This window comes from Pseudopodoces humilis, chromosome 1, assembly GCF_049639895.1.
Source record: "Pseudopodoces humilis isolate 2021_Gansu_Grassland_sample_001 chromosome 1, ASM4963989v1, whole genome shotgun sequence".
Classification (NCBI taxonomy): Eukaryota; Metazoa; Chordata; class Aves; order Passeriformes; family Paridae; genus Pseudopodoces; species Pseudopodoces humilis.
Window position 1 is genome coordinate 142,732,982 of NC_142200.1, and position 21,705 is coordinate 142,754,686.

Below are 21,705 nucleotides of genomic sequence, written 5' to 3' on the forward strand. Positions count from 1 at the left end.
CATCCACTCTCCACCCAGGAGCAGTGTTTGCTGATAAAGTTACCAATGTGGCTATTTTCAGTATTTTCTCAGCTAAGAGCTGAATACAAAATTTGTTTCCTATTAAGTACCTCTTTTAATCAGTTTAATTGTTTATATTCTCCCCAAAAGAAACTCTGAATGTTGGATGGTACCTTTAGTAGAAAGAACCAAAACTGCAGATTATCCTGGACCCATTTGTGGTTGTAGCTGGCTACTGAAGCAGTCAGGTTATTTAATCGCAAATGGTGATTTTGTATATTCTAAACAGTCCAATTGTTGTGTGCTTTCCTACTGGTTTCTAAGGAAGTCAGGCTCTCAACAATATTCTCAGGCACCTTCTGAAATATGTTTTATGAGAAATGCAAAAATCCACTTGTATTTCTTTCAGTGTTACACAGTAAATTTAGCTGCCAGAGTAGATGGCAGCTGGGAGGCAAGTTCTCTAATTTGTATTCATGGGATAGAGGTGATACTCTCTTTTCTCACTGACTGCAGGGAATATTGCTTGCCAGTCATCTGCAGTGGAATCCAATTTGAGCAAGGTCCTGCATCTCTGTTTTCGCAGACACCACTAAAATGAAGCCAACCTGTCTTTCGTGTTAATCTTTGAGTCCTTAGTAGCTGTAAACTTTATAGCAAGGGAATTAAGGCCTAATAATGATCATTCTTCCCTTTAAGATCCACATAGAAACATGTCCAAGCCGGAAGCAAGGCAAGATTCCAGCCTTTCACCCAGGCAGTGGAAGGGCTGGTTCCAGCCTGGGGTGGTTTGTGGCCTGGAGACACGTGGGCCATTCCTGCAGGACCAGGTAACCCAACCCTCAGAGCTGGGCACCAAGCACCTCTGTGCAAGAAATGACACAAGTTGTGATGTCCCTGCACCCAGCTGTGTGGTAAGGAACTAATTTATGATCAATTTTATTTATTAATTATTTAAGCAAAGTAGCTCCTTTCTGCAGGTGTTGCACTAGATGATCTGGTGAGGTCTCTTCCAGCCTCAATTCTATGGCTCTCAAGTATATTTTTTTTAAACATTAAGGTAAGCTCAGGAAATGTGCTGGAGCTCTGTGTGCTTCTGGCCTGTGCTGTAGGTCTTCCTGGGCATTTTTCTTCCTGAGCCCAAGCTCTCAGGGATGGACATGTAGCTACTCCAGCTGGGCAGAAACAAGGAGTCACACAGCTGGAAGCTGCAAGCTTTGCTGAGTCCGCAAAAATTGGTAGGAATTAAACATTAAATATTAACATGTGCACAGAACTTGAGTTGTAACATAGATAATTCTAGCAAAATGGTAATTGTAGGTACTGAACAAAGGCCAATATCTGGGACAAGATCCCTAAACCCAAAAAGGGTGCATTTAAGAGAGGTTGTTTCCAACATGAAATTTCAAACAAGTTTTATCTTTTATTCTAGTTGAATTTGAAAGCTGGTGGGTTATTCTACAAATTCTGAGAGCCTGACAACTAGAGCTTACTAAGCATGTCACAATGATTAATAATAGAGAATGTTTTGCAAGACAGTTTCATGCAGACTTCCTATGGAACAAATATTGATGGGCTGAAACCCCTGATGTATTTTGCATGATTGTTGTTGCTGTCTCTTGGATTAAGTTGCAGTTACTGTGTTGCAATGTTTTCCACCTACAACTTATAGGAAAGTTTATCTAGTTTTGCATGAATCATGAAATTCTCTGAGCTCAATTAACTATGATAGCTGCTGAATGGCAGTTCTGTTGTAACTTTCAGCTCAGAGTCCCACTGGATACATCTGATGAATTGACAACAGCATCCAAACAAAGGACTTGGATTGTCACTAGACTTGTCATTTATCCAGGTGATGACAATGAAATAAAGGGTAAAAGTTGGTTAATGGAAATGGACATTCATGACTCATGAATGGCATTGGTAGCACTGGTGGTTCTTTATTTGGTAAATCATTAAAAAAAAATCATGTAAAATAAGTTGGAATCTAAAGTTTAAAATACTAAGATTAGCTTAATGACAAATTTCAATCTTAGTTTTAGGCAACTTTGTTCTATGCCATATTTTTTTATTCAATATGTTTTTTCAAGTTCAGATTATTTGAAACATAAAAAATTCTCAATTTCTATTTTTTTTAATTAAAAATATTTAGTTTTGCATATCTTGTTTTGCACTTTGAGACATTAAAGCTTTTCTGTGTATAGTCATTAGTGCTCAATGTTTATTTCTGAAGGTACTGTTATATTCCACTAGATGGTAGTGCAGACCCTATTCTCAGAATCCTTTTTTGCTGATGCCTGTGCACTTCGTTTCTGGTACAATAAGGAAGTGGTCTGGATGAGAAGCATGTTTGGAAGTGCAGCCTCAAGTCACCCTGGCTCAAAAGTGGTGAACAACAGGTATGGTCCTCACCGTGCTCTGCTCTTCCCCTTTTCTCTGAGGCACCAGAGATCCTAAAAGAATTTAGTTTCATAATGGGGAATTCCATTTGCCAAAATGGATTTGTAGAGGTATTTAGTCATGAGGCACAGGGAAATTAAAAAAATGGTCGATGATGTCAGGAAACATTGAACTTCTGGAATATTAAGGTTCTCAGTTCACCAGAAATTCTGCATGCTTCTGTCCGCAATTTACCATACATAGGTGTTTCATGCCTTAGATACCAAATTAGATTTGATTCTAGAACTCCCTTGAGTTGCTGACACAACTTTAATGAGACTAAGTGCAAAAAAGTTGAAATTAATCAGAAACAGGCAGAAGTGAAATTACAGTTTAGGACATAGAAAACGGCCTTAACCAGCACATCTGAAACATCCCTATGCTTTAAGTATTTAGTTGATTCAAGTATGTGGTTAGAAACTTGGGATAGCTAACAATGAAATCCATCATGGAGCAGTACAATAAACACAGGGATAAAGGGAAGACAGATGAATTCCACTAGAAAAAATAAGGTAAGAATCAATTTTCCTTTGTTTAAGGACATGATCAGAAAGTTTGCTAACACACAGGTCTTGTGATGATAAAACTGTTTGATGCCCAGAACAGGAATAAATGACAAGTATGTCTAAACTTAGTGGATAGGGAAGCCCTCACAGGTGTCTGACTCCCCATTTCCTCTCAGGCTGATACTGCACTGCTCTCAGTTTTGCATGAAGGCAGCAGGACATGCAGTCTGTAAAAAACCCCAATGAGCTTTGATCAGGCTCCTAGTCTGGATCAGGGACATGGGGAACACCCTTGCTGACAAAGGAGCACAGATGTGAGAGACGAATGCTGGGATAATGTCCAAGCAATGTAAAGTAGTTTGTTGTGTGTTTGTGTGTGTTCATAGATGTATAAACTAATATGGATGAGCAAATCATGTCCATTCTGATATTTGTACAGTATTTTAATATTTTGTACTAGACAGATGGAAGAGAGATGGTGTCATATCTAAATGATGCATGTCTATCACAATGAAACCTCTAAGAGCACTTCTAAAATTAATAATAACAGTGATTTCGTACCTTAGAAGCATTTCTTCTCTTAAAGACTAAAATAGAATGAGAGCTTCAAGGAGGCAGGACACTTGTAAGAGCAGTAAATCTCTATCAGAATGTAATTTAATGGGGTTAAAGTAATACAGACATGGCATTTGTAATTGGAGTGTTTTATATCTGAAATTAACTGACAAACTAGTATTATAAATTTACTCAATGATACATAACATTCTGGGAGATGACAGTGACTTTATACTAGAAAATGTTTGCTTTAGTTGTAATGAAAAATTACACTCCCTTTTTTTACAGTGGGATGGATTCAGCTATGCAAATACTGCCATTGTAATTTCTTTTTGTGAGCATCTTATAACATTTCAGAAATCTTTCCATTTTCATGGTACTAATAGGGAGCAAAGAAAAATTATAATGACTTGCAACACTGCTTAAAAGGAACAAGTGATAACAGTAAGGGCATAATAATACAGGAAATAATAATTATAGGCCCACGGAACGGTTTGAGTTGGAAGAGACTCTAAACATCATCTATTTCCAATACCCCTGCCATGTCCAGGGGCACCTTCTACTAGACCAGGTTTCTCAAAGCCCCAACCAACCTTGCCTTGCACACTTCCAGGGATGGGACATCCACAGCTTCTCCAAACAGTCTCTGTCAGCGTCTCACCACCCTCACAATAAAGATTTTCTTCTCAGTATTTAATCTAAAACGGCCCTCTGTCAGTTTAAAACCATTCTCCTTGTCCTATCTCTCCATGCTCTTACAAAAATTCCCTCTCCTTGTAAAACCTTTAGGCACTGCAAGATGCTCTAAAGTTTCTCCAGAGCCTTCAGTGCTCCAGGCTGAACACCCTCTGCTCTCTCACCCTGTCTCCATGGGAGAGGTGCTCCAGCCCTCTTCATGATATAATAACTAAGTATTTTGTCATAACAAAGCAAAGAAAATGAATTTACTGTGTTTTCCCAGCTTAAATTGAGCAGGGTGTGGATCCCTGCAGACCCCGGCAGTAGCGGGGAGCTCCCGCCGGGCGGCACTTCAGGACTTCGGTACCGTCGGCAGCGACTCCAGGGAGTGGCTCTCCCGAACAGCTTTTGCATTCCCTCTGCACATTTTATTTCCTTATTTTTGTGTGAGTTAACAAGGATAATTTTTTTTTCTTCTGCAGTCATTTTTTTTTTCCTACTTAATCTCTTAAACTCTAAAATTGATTCATGTTAATATTAATAATTTAAGGGAAATAAGCCTTTTCACGGTCTAATCACACCAGCATTGAGAAGTGACAGTTGCCTCTGAATAAAGGATGGTATGATTGGCAGGATTACCTTCAGGCAAGGGGAGATCTGGAGAAGTGGAATAGTGTGAAACTTCATCTCTCTCCCATGCTGTTCGGATTATTTATCAAAGTATGTGAAGATCAAAAAAAAATCAAGGGAAATGCATGCATGTAAATTATTAACAGCCTGCCTCAGAGGATGAGCAGATTTTGTTCATACTGTATTAACTATAACAAATTTTATTACATATTCAAAGAAAAAGAAATAGAAGTTACAACTGCAACATGGTAGTAAATAACGAGTGAAATAATCTCATAAGAAACTATTATCTACAAAATAACATTGTAAATATAAGAAAATATTGTCAAGAAAGCATCTGACATTCAGAGAGCTACTTGTTTATTTTTTATTTATATTGTTGACTCTTAGAGGTTGAAATGGAATGCTTGCTCTAGCCCAAACAACAATATTCTGGTGTGAGCCATCTGTAACCGAGATCTCTAATGCAGGCCACCAACAAGAATAAAGACTGGTTCATGAATCAGTAGCACAAAAGCAAATCTTTATTTGCTGTTGCTCAGCAACCATGTGCGAAAGGCCCATTTTTCATTTTTACCGTAACTTGACAGGAAAATGATAATAAATATTAGATTATTATCACAGGGTATAGATTATTTTGAACAGATGAACAGATATGTCAAAGAGAGGCATGTAATTTGGTCCTCTTGAAAGGGAGAATATTAGAGAAACTGAAAATAGAATTGTAGGTTTATTACTGGCTTGCAGTTCATGCTCAGTTCTTGAAAAAACCTAGAAAAAATTATTCTGCCTCTCTTGTTTCTCTATGTGGTCCTTTAAAATGAATCACTTGGTGTTATTCAGCTTGTCATTATCTGTATCAACTTCTAGTTTCAATACTATGAAAAAAAAAGATTCTGTGGTTGCTATGCAACAGAAATTAAAAGCTAAAATATGTTTTAGTTTGTTTGCTAAATGGATACGTGCCCAACTAAATAAACAGTAACCAGGTGACTAATGTAGCATCTAATTAAAAGACTAATCAAGGTATTAATGAAATATTCAGTCTACGTGAGTCATGATAAATAAATCCATCAGTTTGGATCTAAAATGGCAAAGATTTTTAATATATGCAGAAAATTTAATATAGGCAGACATATATTGTATGTATATATAATATACATTAACACAATGTATAAATGGCAGGTGGTATACTTCTTTATTTGTTTTTACAATTCTCCAGGTATGCTGATTGCTCACGCAACTTACTCCAAGCAAACTGTTTCACAGACTCCTTGCACTTAGTTGAATATCTAACTTGGGAAATAGTCAGGTGTACAGCATCTGAAACAAACTGGATTCTTATATCAAATAAATGTGGCAGAAAATGAAAAGATCTTAATTTTTAATATAAACTGAAACTGTGAAAGGCAGGGCCATTAGGGAAGGTTATATGTTAAAAAATAAAACAGCAGAAGATGTAAATGCTACTTTTAAATGAGTGAATTTTTACATTTAATACTAAATAAAATCTGAATTACATCATATTTTTTAAAATTACAATCCTGAAAAATCTAACCAGATGTGAAAATTTCTATAGAACTTATAGTTGGTTTTCTGTTTGTCTGCACAGTAAACCAGCACATGCTGTACTGCTTCTACAGACTGAAAGTGAATTACTTCAGTTATGCACCTCTCTCTTCTGAACAGCCAGCTGAGAAATGCTACTGAAAATGCCAAAGGGAAAGATATAAATTAAGCCCTTAACAAGACATTTTTACTGGTTTTGGTTTGCAGAAGAGCTCAAACAAATGGAATGAGGAATATTACAGAATTCAAGATCTGACTCTATTTCCAAACACTGCAAAGAAGAAACAGAAGACATAATTTCTTGATATAATAAAAAAAATCCTTAGTTATCCAAACTCTTATCATCTGCCTTACATAGTCTCCTACACATTCAGGCATACAGGCTGTTTAACTCTTGATTGCTTTGGATGAAGAGTGCAAAGTACTCATATTGTTTACCAGGACTGTGAGTAAAAGCACAGCTGTCAGCAAGAGCATCAATAACATTATTGGAGAAAAAAGCCACCAGTGAAATCAAATGCATGATGTTATAAATGGCAATATAGTATTGGCTTTCAATTTATGTATTAGCTTTAGCATATTATTATTAACCACAAAGATGTTGATATGGTACAATTTGTATTTTCTTTTAACTGCTTTTTAGGATAGTATAATATGTGAGTTTATATATGCACCATATAGCTTCTATAAATAGTAATTTGATAAATGTATTATGTCTTAGGCCGTAGCGTAATATTAAAATGGACTATGTGATGTTAAAATGCTTTTATGTAACTAACTCAGAGACTAGTGTAAGATAATTAAGTAGTTTGTCACGTTTGTAGACTGAGTGATAACAGTGACAAAAACCAGAACCCAATTTACTAACTCCTCGTTATCAGAGTGTAAAAACAACAGGACAGAACCACGAGAAGAAATAAAACATATAAATTTAATCTACAAGATGGCATGAAGACAAGTCAAAGGTTAAAACTAAGCAAAAGAACATCTAAACTCAAAGGAATGTTTGAATATATATAGGCTCTTATAAATATGCATGTCACCCCTAGTTAATGTAACAGGATATAAAAAATATTGTTTCAAGCTAAGGGTGTGCTTTTGGCAGATAGCCAAGCACCCCAGCGCTGGATTTTGTCCCTTTTATCCCTTATTAAACTTTAAAAAAAATTAAAGAGTCAAGTTTGTTTTTCACAGTGATGTTTTTATAAAAGCAGTTAGTCCACGTTACTAGAGATCCATGGAAGAAGGAACACTGTTTCTTAAGCATGAACATGAATTTAACTGAGCATGTCTTATCTTACCCCCATTTGGAAACACTGACAGTGCAGGTAGGTAAAGAAAGGGAACAGTGAGCGGGGCGGTGGGTTTGAACCACGGCAGCTGCCTTTCGGTAACTGATGGGATGTTCCCCCGGGACAAGCCGCGTGTCCAGCCAGCCTGTCTCAGAAAGCAGCGGAGGAAGGAGCCTTTCAGCTCCGAAGCTGCCGGGAGCAGCGCAGCCCCGCTGCCGGGGCCGGGCCGGGCGCTGCGGGCACAGGCGCTGCTCAGCGATGGGGCCGGAAAAGGGGATGGGGCACAAATCCTACAGGCAGTGGCTGGGGAACCGGGGCGGGGGGGTCAGCCTCGAAAAGAGGAGGCCCAGGAGGGACCTTATCGCTCTCTACGGCTCCCTGAAAGGAGCGTGTAGCCAGCTGGGAGTCGGATTCTTCTCCCAAGTAGCCAGGACAACAGGACAAGCTGCGCCAGAACAGCCTCAAGCTGCGCCAGACGAGGTTCGAACATCAGGAGAAATTTCTTCACAGAAAGGGTGACTGAAACGGGCTGCCCAGGGAGGTGGTGGAGTCACGGTACCAAGAAGTGTTTAGGAAAGACTGGACGTGGCACTCAGTACCATGGTCTCGCTGACCTGGTGATGTTTGGTCATAGGTTGGACTCGATGACCTGGGAAGCTTCTTCCAGCCTAGCTGTCTCTGGTTCCCCGAGTTTTGAACGCGAAACCCGGGCCCGGGCGCCTTACCAGCACCGCCTTTTTCCGACCCCGCCCTCAGCCGTGCCACGCGCGGGAAGGGGCGGGGGCGGTGGCCGGGCTCTCGCGAGACGTGGCGGGAGTTCCGCGGCGCGCGCTCAACGTCAGCCGCGGGAGGATTCGAAAAGTGGCGGGTGAGGGAGGGAGCGGGCTGGGGGTGTCTCGGGCTGTCTCCGGGTGTCCCGGACTGTCCACGGGTGTCGCCTCCGAGTGGCTCCCGGGGCCGGTGTCTCCTCCGGCGGTGCTGCCGTGCGATCTTCAACACGCGTGTCCGCCGGCTTCGTTCCGCTCCGCTGGGGCGGCGCCGCGGTGTTGGAATCGCATTCCGCGGGTCCATGAGGGTTCGGCCGCTCTGAGGGAGCCCGAGGTAAGCGGCTCGTCCGGCTTCCCGCTGCCTCCTCTGCCGGGGCCTGGCGGGAGCCCCCCGGTGACTCGGGACGGGGCCCAGGAGCGGCCCTTGCCCTGCTCTGTGGTGTGGCTTCACCCACTCTAAATATATGTAAGTCACTTTCCCAACTGGAAAAGCACGTCAGGAGACACTTAGGATGGAGGGAATGTTTACGTGAGCAAATAAGGCTCTTGGTGGCCTTGCCCATTTCCTATGCTTTTCACTTGACAGTCGAAAAAAGAGACCATTTTACTACCCCTCTGTGCTTCTGATACATATAAATACTGTTGGGAATGATGACCGGCTTAAATAGTGGGTGTGTGCTGGAGAATCCATTGTGTTTTTTTTAAAATCAAAATATCCATTAAAAATTTACTCTAAGACTTATTTACCAAAAAAGAAAAGACCACACAAAAACCCAAACAAAAAACCCAAAAACAAAACAACAAAAAAACCCTAAAAAGAAAGCAAGCCCTGCAGCCTAGTGATGTTGTGAATCTAAATGCTGATTCAGATAACTAAAATATGTTGGAGGGGAAAACTACTTTACCTATGTAATAAGTGTATAACTACTGTAATATATGACATACATATATATAAATGCTATGTATATAACTGATATATGACTACAATTGAGACCAAAATGATCTTGTTTTGATATACAGTACCTTCTCTAATTTTATGCTTTGTTTATAAAGTAGGGAAGGCCAATTCCAGGATGAAATGCAAAGCATTTTTGCGGGTTGTGTCTAAAGAGTTCATTGAAGACTTCCTGCGTTACACTCAGAATCCTGTAAGTGAGACAGTGTATACATACTTCAATTCTGGAGTCAAAAGTCTGTTACAGGTGCAGAAATCATGTGACAAAGGGACAGAAACTATTTTTCTGGTACTTGCAGATGTGTGGGAATAATTACTATTGAAAATAAGTTCAAATGGCACTTGAAGGAACATAGGCTGAAAAAGCTGTGAAATCTGAAATATGAATATTTATAATAATATAATATATATAATATGTTATATTATTAATACTATATAATATTTATTTACATGATAATTTATTTATTCTTATAATATTATATAATATTTATTATATTTTTATATGTGATTGTTCCACATACTGTTTTTAAGAAATAAATTACTAGTACTGTGGTAATTAAAAAAACCTACTAATTTAATGTTGCTGAAGTATTACATTTTTAAATTTCAATCTATCAAAGAGTTTACTGGTATATAATGAATGTGAGTTAATGTACAAACGTAGCAGAATTGTGTTTCACTAGTATTTGTTAATTCATTTGATAGTTTTGGCTGTCCACTTGTTCTTTGGTGATTGTTTGATTTTACTTGAATTGTTCTTTCTATCTCTGAATGCTTTAGAGAAGGGGTGGGTAGATTACTCTCTCTAAATGAAGTGCAGAGAGAACAAGGAGGAACAACAAAACAAATCCCCTGAAATCTGCTATTAAAATCTCGTTTTCACAATGTGTATATATTGCATAATAATGAGAAATAATAATTTGCATTGAGGTGTTTTCCACTCAGCTTCATTCTGTCTATTTTTAAGATATACCTGAGTTCTTCTAAGTGTCTTTTTGCTTGCTGCCGTAAATGGTATTGTCAAGTTAGTTTCTTAAGCTTTCTAATGGGTATTTTCCTAGTAGTACCTGTATCAGGATAAAGTGGATCTGTTGACCTCTATGCACACAGAGGCATGAACTGATTTAATGTAGCAACTATACTAAACTCGCAGTCATGTTCTATATAATAAGCTTACAAAGTTTGTCTTCCAAACATCCTTGAATCTTTCCCCAAGAAATTTGCTATTTCTTTCATTTGTGTGCCTGTCTGTAGTTATATATGACAACTTTATTACCAGATTGCCTCTGCTTTAAGTCTCCTTCCTGTTTTTCCCTAAATCTAAACACTTCAGCGAAAAACTATTCACTTGAGTTTTCACTTGCAGTGTTTCCTTTTCAATTGATTTGGTTGTGTTGATTCTGCCATCTGTATTCAGTAATTTATTTTAATCTGCCATGGGCAATTTGGATTAAAAATAGGGAGGGTTTTCAACCTTTTATTTTTCATCACAAATTCACAGGATTTCTCTTGCAACAGTTTTTAGCTGTTGCCAATATCTCTGGAAACTTTATGTCACCAGCTATGATGAGTATATTGAAAAAATTGTCTTCATGCTGTTGTAGTGTAAGGGACTATGAATATCCACATGACTTTTTGACTGTCCAAGAGACTCAAGTTATTTTATTAATTTCCTCTTGAAACCTTCAGCGATGGAGGATGTGTGACCATGTCTTGTCTTAGTATGAGGATCCTCTTTTTTGGATCTCCCTTGAAAAATTCTTGGCTGTTTTTGTGGAGGAGGCTGTAGTTAAATAAATCGTCATAAAAGCATTATATTTGCTACTTAGTTGGTGCTCTAGCCTTAGAATTTGCCTTTTAAATTCTCTTGAAATTTCTGTTTTTAGCATCACTGCTTCTTTCCAAGTCTGTTTTCTACACATGCCCCAACCCCCATTTTACTTCGTCCTTGAATTTTTTCTTTTCTGCACTCTCAATGTTTAGATTGATCAGTGCTTTCTAAAATTCCAGGGCTTTGCTAATTTTCCTTCAAGGTTTCTCATGGGCTTTTCATTTTTTCCTTTGTAATATTTTAAAAACATCATATTGTAATGCTGTTCATTGAGATCTTCAAGAGGTGCTGATATTTTTTTCCACTAAATCTCATTCCAATTCAAGAAAATACATAATTTCTTAGACAGAAAAATAGGAATCACAGATATGATTGTCATTCACTGTCATCCTTTCCCTTCATAGATTTTGGAATAATTCTATCTCATATCATCCTGAAGAAAAATCTAAAAACTCTGGTCTTATTATGAATTCATTCTTTCTGTTCAAAATGGTACAATCTTAATATCCTGTCTTTCGGGTTTGTTTGAAGCACAGGGCTGCAGAACTCCCTGTAAGGCCTTTGGTTTATTGTATTTGTTCTCAGTTGTAGAATAGAATAGAAGTTCTCTTATAAATATGTAACAGGATCTTTCTTCTCATACCCTTCTGGGAACTTTCTAATACTTATTGCCACTTCTTTCATTCCTTTCTGTTTTTACTTTCAACTTTTTTCTTTTTGATGCCTTGCAGTGTATCTGCAGAGTAAAAATATATTTATTTCAAGATGGTGGACATTCTCTTTCCTCTGAAGTGGTTTTGATCCACTAAGTCTTCACTTCAGTATTACAAATTACATCTCAGAAATTATCTGTTCTTTCTCTTGGTTATGCCCGGTTTTCCTTCTCATCTTCTCTCTTCATATTCCTTTTCCTAGCAGGATGCCTATCCTTCTTTGATGCTAACAGACTCCTTGTGCCTCTGAGGTAAATTCTTCTAGAAAAGTTCTTACTAGGAAATAGTTCAGATCAGCCTTGTGGTGCAGTCTCTACTGGACACTGATGGTGGCTTTCCTGTCAGCAGGGCTTCAGCAGGAGGTGTGGGGTCAACTCAGGAGCTGGGTTTGATGTGGGGCTTTAAACCACTGCAGTGTGCAGAGCTCTGATGTGTGCAAATCATATCTTAAATTAGTGCTGTACCTATGGTTCTTCTGAGCATTACGTTTCCAGTCCTTGGCTAAGGATTTTCTTTCAACAGCCATCATCAATCAATATATAAGAAAGTAAAGATATAATCAGGGACTTAAATTCTGTGCAGTTTTGAGTTTCTTCGCTAAGGGTATGGAATTGTCTTCATTGCTATCAAGGGCTAAAGACTTTTGTCTTAAAGGCAGCACTCTTGCTTCATGATAGACTTAACTAGCAGGAATTCCTTATGCTATTTTTAAAAAATAGAACTTCTAGAAGGTATTTTATCTCTATAACTGCAGAGGAATATAAGTTAATCATTAATGTAAAAACCCACATTAAATGTAGAAAATATGATGATGAAATATAAGCCACTTCGCTGATGCAGAATTGTGTGGAATCTTCTGACCATTTATAGAACAATACACTTGATCATTTTGACTTGAATGAGCTACTTCAGGAATTTCCAAGAAAGCAAAAAGAAGTGCTATGGCAGAGACTGACACAGCTATTGACAGAGAGCCTGATGGAGAACCCTGTGGAAACATGGTACAGGAGTGGAGATGATAAAGGTGATGATGACATGGAAGTTGAGATAGTTCCAGAAATGGTAAGACTCTTGTAAATTGAAAATATGATGAGTGTTTCATGTTTTTTGGGACATAAAATGGAATATTGCCATAACATCTGAAAACATGCAAGGGTTATCAAATAAGATCAGCTCCAAATATCACCTTCCTGCTCGTTTTTTAAATGACTTAATTTATGCCTCAGTTAAGCTGAACTTATGATTCTATACTGTAATAGACTAGATCTGCTGATAATTTTAATTATGAAAGATTTGACTTAGTTTTCTTGGTAGAGTTGAATGGGCTTTTTCTATGTCTTATTTCAATAAACAGATGTTAATATTGCAGATGTTAATTTTAAGTCGCTGGAATATAGTATAAGAAATTCACTACCTGATTTGTGATATTTTATTTAATGAAGATCATGAAATCTAGATTTGACTGCACCTTCCACAAATTTAGAATATATAGAATTTTTCTGACTCAGACCCTTATATATTGCCTTCTGTGTTGTAGTCTATGTAGCCTTGAGAATATTTGGAAAAGGTTATTTAATTTTAGGGGAAGAAAAGAAATGCAGTGGGAAAATCATTAGAGAAACCTAGAGGCTTCTGGAAAAATTAATCATCCATTCAGAGTCCTGTAGAATCACACACTTAGAGTGAAAGTCACCAGATGTACACATCTCTGAGTTACACAAGACCCTGCTGGTTAGGGGCTTGTCAGCTCTGAGATGGATATGTGTTTGAGTGGGTTTGTTGCAGATGAGGACTTTAGTGCAGGAGTGGATGCACATATACAGTCACAAAGTTATCTACTAGCTGGAGCTGAAAACCCTTTTCAAACATTTTGAAAATATGTACTTTAAAAATCTATTGTTTTGCCTCTTATTTGATAGGTTTTGGGTGCCAGTATGCGCCTTCTTCAAAATGGAAGCATAATAACAATTCAGCTTTGCTGGCTGTTGCTAAGGTTTATTTCTTGTTTGAATTAATTTCTGAGTTCAAAACAAACTGCCAAAGTGTTTCCACAGCATTGCTTTCTTTCAGAAACAAACTGTAGCAGTGATCCAAGGAGTGGTAGCTGTCGTTACTGCTTCCATACCTGCAGTGGATGAAAATACGAACTACAAAGCTCTTGTAGAATGCGTTTTTATACTAAACGGTGAGTACTTCTCTGTACCGTACAGAGTGGAGCATATTACAGAGGCTGTTTGATCTGACTGAAATCCAGCTGGCCTATGAAACAAAATTCACAGGAGAAAAGTTGGTACTGGTTTGAGCTCATATCTATGGGACAAAATTAAGGGAGTGTTTACCTAAAAATTAGCTGCACAATTTAGAAGTTGGAATATAAATAGTTTTCTTTCTCCCAGCTGTTAATCTTGTGGAAGATAACTTCGATTATCCTTTGACTTATATTACTTTTAAGGGAAACTCAATATTCCTTTGTCACTGATTCAAAAACTTGGGCCAAACCTTAGCGTTGCCATAATGCTGCAGTGAACATAAGCCATGAGGGTGTGTAAATGTGTCAGGAGCTAGCTGACATTGTGAGGTGTAGTTAGTGTGCAAACAGACTGCTGTTTTACAGGAATGACTTAGTTCATTGCAGTAAATAATAGTTTCATTATTCTTGTAGGTATTCTTCCTCCATTACCTGCATCTGAAAAAATCCTACGTGACACTATCCAATGCATGTGTCAGATGTGGTGGGAGAAGGGACTGGAAGGGAAGGAGCAGCTGGGGAAGACTCTGTTTGTCATTCTGCTGAGAAAAAGCCTGAATAAAGCTGCTACGGTATGCTGAGGCTATATTGACTTTCAGGTTATTATTAAATATTTCAAGAAATAAAGCACTGCCTTCTCTAGAACAAATTTAAAAGATTATTGGCATCAGTGTCACAAGTGAACGGTTTTGGGGTTTTTTTTGCATTCCTTTTCATCTTTTCAGTCTTTTGTCCAGTCCAATGACCAAGGCTTTTATTCTAATTAACTCTTTCCATTAACTCAGATTTTAGTACTATGTTCAGCTAAGCATAGAGACAGCTTTTGTGGAAATCTTCTTCTTCTCTTGCTCTTTATCTTTTTACAAATAATTTTTCTTTCATTTTACAAAATGTGTGAGTTACTTGGAGTATTGTGATACATATCTTTTGCACTATCCCGATGCATGTATCCTTATTTCTTTCCTCTGTTTTTCCCTGTTAACTGCATGCATTGTATGAAGCTTAAAAAGTGGAATGATGTGGTTTTAGCATATTTTGCATGGAATGGCAACTTCTGTTCTGTACTTGAGCATGTCTTCATTTGTTGGAAGTTAGAATTTCTGCAGTTGCATATATTTTTTCCCAGTATTGTGATGAAATGAATGCTCATAATTTCACAATCCATAACAATGCATTTCAAGTTCATTATTTAAAATCCTTTCAATGCTGCTTTGCATTAAAGCCATGCCTACTCCACTCTAATGTGGGCTTCTTGTTTCCTGTTAGGGTGCAGATATAGTTCGTGTATGGAATCTACATCAGGCATTACTTTGTTTTGATTATGATTCCGATGAGAGTTATGAAGTCAAAGACTTGTTGCTTCAGTGTTTTATGAGTGTAAAACACATTAAGAAAGAAGAGGTAAGCCAACTTTTATCTTACTTGGTTTTGTGCCAGTGAGCTTTGGTTGCTTTTAATAGTTTTACAGTTTGTCTTTTTTACTGTATAGTTGGTAGTAACATGAGACAAATCAGCTCTGACTCCAAGCTAGAAATGGTTGATACTCTGTTTCATTTGGAAAACTTGTTTCTATTCCAGACTAAAGTGTGAAAGTTTATGTCTAAATCTTCAGTCCAGTTCTTTTATTGTGAGGCGATGAGAATCAAGTGCTTTGCTTCCAGTGCATTTCCCTCAATACTTAAAATCATTCCCTGGTGTAATTCTTTTCTTTTATAGCAGTTTTTCTTTTACTGAAAACAAGTAACTGTAGCAAAATAATTTTCCTGCTAAATGACTCCATCCAGAAGATTGTGTTGTCATATTCTGTTTTAAAAGTAGCATCAAAACTACCCAACTTTACAGAAAAATGAGAATTACTTTATTTAACTACATACATTTCTCTCAGTGAACAGTTGCTGTTTTGTTGTTTTTAGGTTGTGCCTGTGCACCAGAATAGTGGTGTCCAAGCCTTTTTTCTGGTTAGGTGACTGGACCACCCAACTTCATCTCTGTGTTTGAAAAACAGGTGTCTCCTAAGGAAGGCAGGAGGCTTTCTTGATATGAAAAATGTAAACTCTCTCTTTCTGAATTATTAAAATTTTGAAATTAAAGGGTTTTTATGCAAAGATATGGGAGTAGGAATAAGAGAGTTTTATTAGCTTGTATAAATAAAGAAACCCTATAACTTAATAGGAAAATTAAAATAAAATGCAGTAGTACAAAAGCACTCATAGAGTTATAATATAACTTGACACTGTTGGTCAGAGTGTTGGTAGCAGTCTGATGGTGGCTGTAGTTTTCCTGGAGTGACAGTCTTGGTTCTGTTGAAGCAGTGATCCTATAGGAGGGTGTAGTTTTTTTTCTGGAGGTCTAGTGGTGATGTAGAATGGTCTGGTTTTCTTTTGGGAATTTAGTGGAAAAAGGTTGACTGTGGTGTTCTAAGTCTCAGATTTTCTCTAGCTAGGAGTGCTTGGCTCCTCCCCTGGGTGGAGCATCTCTCAGTGGGATGATACAATTTTATCAGTCATTCAGTGGGACTCAATTAATAGAAGATATCCCCCTGGAGGGAGGATGAGTCTTGGAAGAGATAAAGAACACTGCCACACCTGGTTTTAACCAATGGTAATAGCATACATACTTTTGGTTACGTTTTGCATTTGCAGCCTAACACACTCTGAAATTCTAACTCCTACTTGCATCTGTAAAATATATATATTCCTATTACTGTGGAATATATGAACTTTTGTCATAAATAAGTCCTGAGATTGCTGCATGATTGTGGCAGTATAAGGATATGGCATTTTAAAAATGGAGATAGCAAAGGAGTTAGGTGAAATGCTTAATAGAGCATGGTTTGGATAGCTGCCACAAAGTTAGTGGGGTTTTTGTTACTTGCATATCATATTTTAAGCTGTCTTAGTTTTGACTAAAATTATGATGTACTAAGGCAATATGAGAGGTGGGAATGGAAAAAGAGAAAATGTGGGTGGAAAGAGGAAAGACAGGCAAGACTTTACTGACAGAGTTTACAATTAATTTTGTGTCCTTGGTGTATTTCATTTTAAGCCATTTTTTGTCATCTGGAAAAAGTGTGTACTTGTGTGTGTTCTTTGTCACAGTAAGTAATATGTATTAGCTATATTTGATTCTATATGTTTTTGTTCTTCTGTTATATTTGAATCCACTGTATTGTTTTAATATTTCATCTTCATATAGGCACAGCAAATAATTGGTAATTATATGTGTAAAATACAACTGCTATCTAGGCTCCAGAAACTAATTTTTGTAGTTCTTTTTTTCTTCTGTGTCGTGTGAGACTTTTAGTATAATGTGTTAATTACTACTCAGCTTTTCTAAAGGAAGTTTGCACCGTGAATCATGGAATGAAACATCCTTCAGTATAAAAATTGTGGTTTTGTTGTGTTGTTTTTTTAATATGAGGGGAAAAAAAGCAGTGGTAATCAGACTTGGTAATGAATATTTTTCCTGGCATATTAAAACTCATCCACTTTGCTCCATGAGAATGTGCAAATTTGGCCATGCTTTGCACATTTGTTTCTCTGCCCAAGATTTTTCTCTTTGCTCTCCCAGGGATTTCTGGTTCTTGATACTTTGTCACTTTTGCATTTTCATAGGCCTGTCTCTTTCTAGGTAGGTACAGGGAGCATCTAACTGCACTCTCTGCTCTGGCATCTGATTATTAGTGGTTTCAGTCCTTAATTCTGGATTCTTCACTCTCTGGCTGGAAAGCAGCAGCTCCTGGCTGTAGCCTGAGGGCTCAGCCTTGGCCAGTGGTGGGTCTGCCTTGGAGCCTGCTGGCATTGGCTCTATCGACATGGGGAAAGCTTCTGGCAGCTTCTCACAGAAACAACCTCTGCAGGCCTCCACTACCAAAACCTTGCCATGCCAGCCCAATACACGAATCACTTTACATCTTGGAGGATAACAGTTCAAAATAAAAGGAGAACCATAACACATTCTGGAAAGATCCCAGGACAGGGTTCAGTTAAATTGTCTGAAATAAATTTAGACATCTGTGAAGGAGCATAATCAGTACAAGTCCTGGGAAGGATTTGATTGCTTAAGTGAATGACCCATGCTACATTTAATGACCTGAGTTGCCTCAGACATCCATGTGGGGCTGGCACATAATACACAGATCTCTGCTTTCTGGAAAACCATTTGGGCATGTAAAATTGCTGTGTTTAGGTTGTGCTATATTAACCCTTGTCAGCAGAGTCAACAGAGCAATTCAGCTCCATAAAAGAGTAACTGAACACCTGATCACATGAATCACTGTTCAAACAATTAACATTTCAGAGACTTAAACATCCAAATTCACATGTCTCAGTTTGTGAGCAGAAATCCAACTTCACTATATGAACTTCCAGTACTTATCCAGAATGGTAACGAATTTGGGTTTTCCTAGCCCTGCAGACAGGAGATTCAAAGTGTTCAAAGCATTTTCCTGTTGCTATGAAGCCATTGTACTTCAGTTGTAAGTCCTTTTGTTTGGGGTTTGTGTGCTGTGGGAGTTCAGTTGCAGTGATAACACACCTCATGTGTGCTCTCTAATTTCCCTTCCTGGCTCATTTCACTAATGATAGATTTCCTGTAGCATCAAGAAACCAACCAACGCTCCTCCAGTATCTCTGCTGGACATTTTTTTTGCATCCGGTGTTACTTCTAAAATGCTCGTAGTAATACCAGATATCAACATGAGGTATGAATTACTTTGAGATGAAACTGAGCTTTTGTATATCAGGCCTAATACTCCCTTTAATGCCTGCAGACTTGTCCTACAGTTCCTAAGAAAAGTAATCCTAGTTTTTATAGAGTACATGTCTCAGAGTGCAGCACCATAGCAGATTAAGCTGCTATGACTCCAGGTTGCAGTGATCCTGTGTGGCCATGGGCTCGTGTTCCTCTTCCTTTCTGCAATGTAATGTTCAAGCAGCAATGTCATGGGTTGATTGAAGGAGGTAGCTCTTTTCTTCTAGTAAGATTATTTTTAAGACAGATTAACTGTCTGGAATGGTTCATCATTTGCAAGACTGAAGGAAGGGAAAGGTCAGGAATGCAGTGTATCAGTTCTAAATCAGATTAAACCAATAGAGAAGTGCACATTTATACCTCATTGCAAGATCAGGGAGTTCAGTGTTTCTGCCTTCTCAGGCTGTGCTATTCAACACAGAGTAATATTTCTCAAAGGCTCATTATCAGGCTGCATTAGTGGAGTAATCCTCTGGATTTATATCTCTGTGATTTAGGAAAACATTCTTGTTCATATGTGGTTTCCAGTCAAACAGCTGCAGAGCCTGGAGAGCATGCTATTATGTTTTAGAGGTGGGTCTGTTGTACTCTTTCCTTGCTAACCTTCTCTGTGTGTATAGAACAAAGTCAGGTGCTCTGTGTCCACAAGCACAGCAGTACCAGACACCCAACACTCTGATACTGCATTAATCCCAAAGATGACAAGTTTACAGTCTTATTCACCTATCACCAGGTTACCTCTCACAATAATGAGAATGTTGATACCAGTAATTATTTCAGATCCATCAATCACAAGCAGCAGATTAATTTAGAGACACTTATCATAATTTTCAGGAGCAGGCTCAATCTTTTGAAACCTAAGGCTAAAAAGAATTGGTTGAAAGCTATTTTTTTTCTTTTCATAATCTGTCTTGCTGCTGAGGTTGTAGAAGATGAGATGAGCTCTAATTTGTCCTCATCCTTGCTCTATTGAGGAAAGAACTGTAGGTTGAAACTCCCTTAATCTTGTTTTGTCAAGGATATTGATGTGTGACATGCTGAATGGGACTGGACTGTATATTAGGCCACCAAAGTTGGAGATAGAGACAACTGTCATTGACAACAGAAAGGATTCCATCAGACCTGTAGACAAGAATCTTGATATTGTATTTAGCCTTTAGGTCTTGATTTTTATGAGCTACTGAGTTACTTCTTTCCCCAAAGGCATTTCAGCTATCAATTGCACTACAGGGCAGTTTTTCACTATGTGCTTCCATCTCCCACCCCTACTCTGTGAGATTCCCACTCCAAGTGTGACTGGCATTCTATTTTCTCTGTTTGGTCTCAGGTGTGAACACAACTTTTGGTCCACTCTCAGTGGAAGTGCCTCTGAACCTCTGCTGTTTGTTCAGTGACCCCTTTGCACTTCTGCAAATGTGCTCTTTACTATTGCACTTCCTTCATTAATATTCCTAATTTATTTTTGGCTAGAAAGCTGACAGATACAAAGGACCATTACGACTGGCTGACTCACCCTTATGTGTGATCAAACATTTTGAAGTCTTACCTTCATCTGTAAGCTAAGTCAGAGTGTGGCTGCCTATACAGATACTGTATAAGGCTCCAATTCCTTGGGCAGATCTTGCTAATACTGGAAGTGCATTTGCTTATTTCCTTCATCCACAGCCTTCCACTGCCATTTATTGCAAAATTCTATTGCTCATCAGATTTGTCATCATTGTTCCTGACTTGTTAAAATGGAAGAAAACTAATTTGCGAAGAATAGTTTCTGTTTTCATGAATGAAAACAGCTCCAGTAGGTTTGCAATATTACCTTTCATGTGGCAAGAGGAAAGGAATTTGCTGATCAGAACATTTAATTCCCTCAGTGGCCCAGCTGTTCTTTGTGACCGTGTTAAAAATGCTTGTGTCCAGTGCTGCTGGAGTTGTTGTGGTGTTTTATTTATGCCTTCACCGTCATTCCGGTGTAATCCCGGGATGATATTGCACTTGGCAGAGCTCAGTGATCCAGCCTTGATGTGGGTGCTGCTTGCACAGTCTGTTATCATTCTGGATTGCGGCTTGAAGGCACACCAAAGCAGAAAGGACATTGAAAGAGAGAATGCAGATAGGTGATCCATGTGTTCATTTGTCCTGTGTTTTATCTACAGTATGAATAAAAGTAGTGCTTGAATTCTGTTAAATAATTAAGAATCTTGAATAGTTTTTCCATTTCACCATTTTTCATTTCATGCATTTAAAATTAAAGGTATAATTTCCTTTACTGATTTTTGAGATAGCTTTTAAATTGGGTATTCTTCTGAACTTTGAGTTCCCTTTGTTTTTTCCTCTTTTCCCCTCCCCACAGGGAAGAAGACTCTTGAGTTTTTTGTTCAGCTGGAATGTAAACTTCATTAAAATGATACATGGAACCGTTAAAAATCAATTACAGTTCTTTCCAAGGTATGCATCCCAGTTAAAGTATTTAATTAGTAAGAGCTTGTCTAAAATCTTGTTTGTCTCCCTCTAAAAATACATTGTATATTGAAAAAAAATATCAGTATTCAGAAACCCACAAATCTTCTGAAAAGAACTTCTATATTGTTTCAGAAGCTTCATTTAACAGTGGCTCTGACATGCCTGGGTGTACAGTTATAGGAGTAGTAAATGTTTATTTGCCATTAGCTAAAGCAAATGACTTTGATAAAAATTGGACTGCATTATTTGCAGTGCTTGTGTGAGGGTTGCAGGTCCATTTCTCCTTTTCGTGAGGTATTTCTATTTTTTCCTA

General features: G+C 38.1%; 1 protein-coding gene across 1 annotated transcript in view; it reads left to right on the forward strand.

The window, feature by feature from the left end:
• The first annotated feature begins 8,565 nt into the window (after positions 1 to 8,565).
• NCAPG2 (non-SMC condensin II complex subunit G2) overlaps positions 8,566 to 21,705 on the forward strand; it is a 42,944-nt gene continuing 29,804 nt past the window's right edge. Inside the window, exons 1-7 of the mRNA XM_005528536.3 lie at positions 8,566 to 8,770; positions 9,490 to 9,584; positions 12,806 to 12,997; positions 14,006 to 14,120; positions 14,598 to 14,755; positions 15,450 to 15,584; positions 21,283 to 21,377. Coding sequence (XP_005528593.2) covers positions 9,510 to 9,584; positions 12,806 to 12,997; positions 14,006 to 14,120; positions 14,598 to 14,755; positions 15,450 to 15,584; positions 21,283 to 21,377 — 770 coding nt within the window. The 5' untranslated portion in view covers positions 8,566 to 8,770; positions 9,490 to 9,509. The remainder of the gene's footprint in view (positions 8,771 to 9,489; positions 9,585 to 12,805; positions 12,998 to 14,005; positions 14,121 to 14,597; positions 14,756 to 15,449; positions 15,585 to 21,282; positions 21,378 to 21,705) is intronic.